General features: G+C 37.0%; 1 protein-coding gene across 1 annotated transcript; it reads right to left on the bottom strand.

Moving 5' to 3' along the window:
• Nucleotides 1-231: 231 nt before the first annotated feature.
• LOC110110730 (dof zinc finger protein DOF2.1-like) lies at nucleotides 232-2130 on the bottom strand. Its single transcript, XM_020842335.2, has 2 exons — nucleotides 1915-2130; nucleotides 232-1155 (listed from the first exon to the last, which is right to left on the bottom strand). Exons 1-2 carry the CDS (start codon nucleotides 1942-1944, stop codon nucleotides 442-444), a joined length of 744 nt encoding a protein of 247 aa, XP_020697994.1. The 5' UTR covers nucleotides 1945-2130; the 3' UTR covers nucleotides 232-441.
• Between the last annotated feature and the right edge of the window lie 3822 nt (nucleotides 2131-5952).

The following is a 5952-nucleotide window of genomic DNA, read 5'->3' as shown; positions in this document are numbered from 1 at the left end:
AACTCCGCCGAAAATATTAATTTCTGACAGATTTTGAGCGTTTTCCGACAAATTATATCTGCCGATAACACGCGATTTTCCTGTAGTGCTCTATCATTATCCTTGTGAAGAGACCATCCCATGAGCAGCAATCACAAAGAGCTCCGAAAAGCTTTGGTGGATAAACGACAAAAAGGAAACAAGACAAAAACTAGAAACAAAATGGAATTAATTTCTCATATTCATCAATGATGATCCTGATCAAATCAACTCTCAGTAGAAGAATAAAAAAAGGATTACGGCTACAGAAAAGAAAACTCTTGTTGATGAGAAAGAGAAACTCATGAAACTAGGCCAGAAGGAACCAAACAAACAAAACCAAATGAAAATATTCATATCTTATAAACCTATAAACTATATATAACCATGCACACATTAGTTAACTAACTAGCTCTCATAATACTATATAAGAGAGCTATTGATAATACCATGCCAAGAAGAATACTCCATTCCCAAGCTTCCATCAACACCATTTGACATCTGTATATCCATCAACATTTTGCAAGATCTCTCAGTTGTGTTTGGATTATTTCCTTCCACTTCCTCCACAACACTGCCATTATTTCCATAGTTTATTTGATGGTATCCATTTATATTACTAGTTTCAAGAAACCCATTTCTCATAAAGTTAAGATATCCTCCTGAACTTCCAGAATTAGGGTTAGGGTTTCCTAGAAAGAAACGTTCATGATCAGCAAATGAAGGCCACACCTGCCTTGAAAAGGCTAATGTTAGTTCACCATGGCTGTAAGAAATGAAGCTCGTTTGGTCATCTTGAGGTTTTTCTGAGGAAGGAATGATGGAGTTGGAAGAGGAGCTCGAGGACGAAGAAAGAGATGAGGAAGAAGATGATCTTTTGTTCTTCCGGCAGCCGCCGCCCACCGGAACATTCCGGAGAGATCCTCCTTTAGTCCAATACCTTCTACAGCCTTTGCAGAAATAGCGTGGCTGGGAAAGACTATAGTTGTTGTAATAGCAGAATTTGGTGTTAGTAGAGTCACAACGTGGGCACCTGAGGGCTTGCTCTGGTTGAGTTCTGGTCTTCTTCTCCAGCGCTGGTGCTGGTGGCTTCCGGCAAGCAATGAAAAGTTCTTCCAAGCCATGACTTGACATAACCTACGATTTCATCAACAAATATTAAAATAAATACTATGAAGCATGAAAAGGTTGGGATGAGTCTTAAGAGAATTGCTAAATTTTTTCATAAATGAATGATTCATTATGCACTGCTTTTATCAAAAGGAAAATAATGGATTTAAGATCCATTGATCTGATCATATATATATAAAATAAATGAGAAGAAGTGATAATTCAATAAATTGATTACATAGGTCGTGTTTGATTTGGGAGAATTGGATATGAAAGGAGGTTAAAAATCTCATTTAAATGATTGTTGATGCATAATCAATTTAGAAAGTACTTCGTGCTTCATTTTCTTTCTAAACAAAAAACTAATTAAGGGGATGCTTTCTATTTAATTTTAGGTAAGATTTAGGTGAGATTTAACTTAGATTCTGCCAAATAGAATGAGCTTTTGAATTCTACTATCATGATAAATTTAATTTCAGCTTCATTATAGCTCATCCTTAATAGATCAGAATGAATTTATGAATATATCCTGTTAGAAAACTCTGAAACAAATAGTATTGAAGCAGTTTATCAAGATTAAGCAAAATTTAAAGCTTATAACGCCAAACAATTTTTAGATTTTAGTACTCTTACGATTACTAAATCTGAATCTACAAAATTTACTAAATACTAATTCAGGCCAAACAAACTCTAAGAAAAAGCAACTCAGACTTAAGCATTATAGAGATCCCTATTGATGCAAAATGAGTTATATTCATTAGCTCATTGCATAATAATAGACATTACCTGCTGCTCGTTAGCATTAGAAATCTCCATTTTTGCACAATCCTTTGCTTTCTCTCTCTCTTTTCTTTGTCTCACTGAAAGAGAATGAAGGAAGAACTGATGAGCTCCAACTCTGTCAGATAAACGAGAGTACGAGAGCTAAAATAAGATGCCGAGGAAAGAGAGACAGCTCTTAGATCGAGAAAGAGAAAGAGAAAGAGGGGAGAGAGAATACTACTTTCCGTACAAAACTATTGATGTGCTTAGCTTGCACGCAGAGAAAGATTTTAGTCTAGCGGAGAAGATTCATGAGTTTGGGGCCCACCATTATTCGTGGGCCCCACCTTAGCTTGGAGTTCAACAACGCCACGCTTGCCGTGGTCCGTTGAACCGACCAGCTTTGGCCCGAAACAAATTTGAAAATTTATTTATTTTAAAAAATCAGATGAGGAGGATATTATGATTCATTCTAATCAGAATAAATTTCATAGATTATAAAGTGACACAAAATATGATAAAATGTGCAACTTGTGATACAAAATATATCATAATGTAAAGGCCTTTCCCATAGGAAAAGCTTTAGTTTTAATCAACTACAAATACTAGTGAATTCTTTTCGACTTGATTAGGCCTAATAATTTTTTTTGAAAGTTCGTGTACATTGTTAGACCTTATAAAATTTTCCAAAGTTAACCAAGAGGGAAGGGGGTGAATTGGTTATTAAAAAAAATTTGGATTTTTGAAAACCTTTTAAGATCATTTAAAAAATTGAATCACTAATCCTGAAATATGTAGTTGTTTATAGAAAAAAAAAAAGTTAAAAAAGATGTGTGCTCATCCCACTCCGCTAGGGCTTTGCCCTATCGCTCCGTGGCGGCTCGTCTCTGCTTGCCGTGGTGGATTCTCTCCTTCAGGGCAGTTTTTCCTTTCTTCTCTTATATTCTGGTGTTTGTCTGGTCCTTGTTTTTGGTTTTGGTCTGTGTTTTTCCGGCGTTTGCCGGCATGCCGCCGAAAAAACTATGTGATCCTGATTTTTTGGAGGGGGTTTCCTCTTCTCGTTCGTTTTTAGAAGTTCTTGCTGGTTCGTCTGTTACTCCTTTTCCCGACCTTAGGGTGTCATCGTTTCGTGGTTTACCCTCTTTATGGATTTCGGAAACTGAAATTGCGGCTTTAGCGGCTCCGTTTCAATTCTCTCTGGTTGGTTTCTTCCCGTCTAAACTCCCTTCTCTGGATTCAATCAGGCGTTTTTTCTTCAATCTGAAATTAAATGGCGAATTTTCTGTAACCTTTTGGATCCAACACATGTTCTTATCAAACTTAAGAATGATCTTGATTACTGTTGTGTGTTCTTCCATGGTTCTTACCTTATTTATAACTGTTACATGAAACTTTCAAAATGGTCGCCAATGGTGGATTTTGGTGTTGAATCTCTGATTGTACCGATTTGGATTTCTTTCCCCCAGCTTCACCTCCATCTTTTCTCTCCCAGAATCCTTCATGGTCTCAGTTTGATTTTTGCCAAACCACTTAAAGTTGATACTGCCACTTCTATAGGTTCCAGACCATTCATTGCTCGTGTTTTAGTTGAATTGGACGTTACCAATTCCTATCCCGATAAGGTTTGGTTAATTAGGTCTCGAGGTTTCTGGGTAAGTCCAACAAGTGATTTTTGAAGAATTTCCCTCTTTTTGCTCTTCTTGTAAGAAACTTGGGCATGCTTCTGGTAACTGTCGTCCCTTTGCTGACAATCCGAGTTTGGTCATCTCTCCCAGTGCGAATTTGATTATTCCTGAGGTGGTTCTCCCTCCTGTTGTTGGTGAGTCTGTGGGACTCACTTCTTTACATGATAATTTTAAAGAAAATGATTCATGTGTTTTACCCGTAGCTCCTTTGCCTATTGTTGATTCGATTTTATCTGTGGATGTTGTTGGTGACATTCAGAATAATAATTTCAATGATGTGCCTCATTTGGATACTGTGACCGGGGTTAACTTGGCTGTTGGCGGTGATATTCCTTTTTGTGATACGGTTGACACTGTGGCTAGGTGTTCGCCGGGCTGTGCTGTCCAACCGGTGTGTGTGGCTAATCCTGTTCTGAATAATGCTATAACTTATACTGTGTCCGATCCTTCTTGTTCTGTTATCCCTGACGCTGTTGAGGCTCAGGTTCTGGTTTTACAGAAATCGGGTGGTGTTATTAATTCTGGAAATAGTGGGGTGGGGGGGGGAGGGGGGGGGGGGGGGGGGGGGTTTGTTATGATGTTTCTCCTGTTTCTAATATTATTTTTGTTGCTGTGGAAGTGTCTCAACCGATTGTTAGAGGGGATGTGGATGGTGGTGGTCATAATGTTGGAAAACAAGTGTTAGTTAAATCTAATGCTTATGTTGATGTGCCTGTGAGCTTGATTGAGTCCCATGCGTTGTCTTATCATGTGGGTGATAATTCTGGGTTGGATGTGCAGACTCATATTGATTGGCTACATTGCTCGTCTGAATTTGGATCAAATTCTGACGATTCTTTGGAGTTTGGTGGGGGATCTAATCCTGGACAAGATTTTACATTGGTTCGTGCTAAACCCATGGGCTCTGTTGCTACCCGGGAAGGTTTCATGGGAGGGGCCGAAGAGGAAGATAGCCTTCTTTTTTCTCCTTTGATTTATGCTCTTTTGTTGTTTTTATTTTTCTGATATTTTGGCCGCAGTGGGTTTATATGGCTATGATGTGGCTGGGGCTCGTTTCCTTGTCATCTTTGCTGGTGGCAACCTTTGGTGAGATTTTGTTGGATCGATTGGAGCTCTTTCTTCACCAAAATGGATGGTCTGTGTGGGGCTTCGGGGAAGCTGGGAGTCCCGGCCAAGTACTGAGCCCTCTTTTTCAATTGATTATATATTTTCCTTTGCTTTTTGGCTTTTGTTTTTTGCTCTTGTAATTTCTTTTTGAATTAACATATTCTGGTTTAAAAAAAATGTAGTTGTTTATAGAAATGATTATCATAGAGGATTTTTCAATCAAAAAAATTATAAATGTAAGATATGCGGGAAAAAATAAAAAAAATAGAAGAACACAAAATTTTATAGTGGTTCGGTCCAACTAGACCTACATCCACTACTTGGAGACTCCTTCTCCAGGTAATGCACAAAACAATAGATACTCTCCTTTTTCCCACATAGTAAGATGGAGAAGCCCTTACAAACTCTCTTCCACCAACAAGGTGTAGTAGAGAACCATCGTCTTTTACACTATCCCAGTGATGGAAGCATACCATCATGTCCTTTTTCATCTTCCTAGTGAAACCAAAATACCTAGACCCCTTGGTGAAGATATTCTCTCAAGATCCTCCAAAGAAGTTGGAAAGAAACTTGAAGAAGATAAAAAGATCCTCACTTTGGACAACTTTGTGATTCCCTCATAACTCGCTTTCTCTAGATCTCTCACTCTTAAAAAAAAAAAAAAGAAGATCTTTCTCTTTACACACAAAATTTCTCCTAAACATACTCTTAATGACCACTTTCAAGAGATTTTTTTTTTAAGAAATGCATAATTGCATTAATTAAAAAGGAAAAGACAACCTAATACAAACTAGGTAAAAGAAGCTAATGGTTCGTTTTTTTTAAATAAGAATAAAGGACCTTATTGAACTAAAATTTGTTAATTTAAACTTATTATAAATGATATGAAACCCACTAATTCCTATTTTGAAACTGTTGAGATGCAGGGGATACCAAAATAATAAACAACTCGGGGTTGATTAGTATCCCAAAGTTCCCATCCAGTTAGAGAATAAGACTTAGTAATGATTCCAAAATCAGTTAAAAAAAGTTTTAAATAACAAGTTAGATGAAAAGCAAAGTAATAAAAGCTAAAAAGAAAATTACATTTTAACAATAAAATCCAACCATCACTTAAGAATATCTTTGATAGATATTCCATAAAATTGTTCCAATCTCCAAAGTCAGATTTCCAAGATAGCATTAAACCAAACATTTTGATAATTTGCTCCACCTCCAAGTATGTATCCACTATGTAGTTATCATCGGGATAATTTTCTTGCATTTTATT

The sequence above is a fragment of the Dendrobium catenatum genome, unplaced genomic scaffold (genome assembly GCF_001605985.2).
Source record: "Dendrobium catenatum unplaced genomic scaffold, ASM160598v2 fragScaff_scaffold_1508, whole genome shotgun sequence".
Lineage (NCBI taxonomy): Eukaryota > Viridiplantae > Streptophyta > Magnoliopsida > Asparagales > Orchidaceae > Dendrobium > Dendrobium catenatum.
This window is presented reverse-complemented; position numbering and strand designations above follow the sequence as displayed.

What these genes read in the sequence shown, in the direction of transcription:
- LOC110110730 (XM_020842335.2), bottom strand. Translation starts at nt 1,944, where the DNA reads ATGGAGATTTCTAATGCTAACGAGCAGCAG. An exon ending in CTAATGCTAACGAGCAGCAG is followed by an intron (nt 1,156 to 1,914) that starts GTAATGTCTATT and finishes ATGAAATCGTAG; the next exon opens with GTTATGTCAAGTCATGGCTT.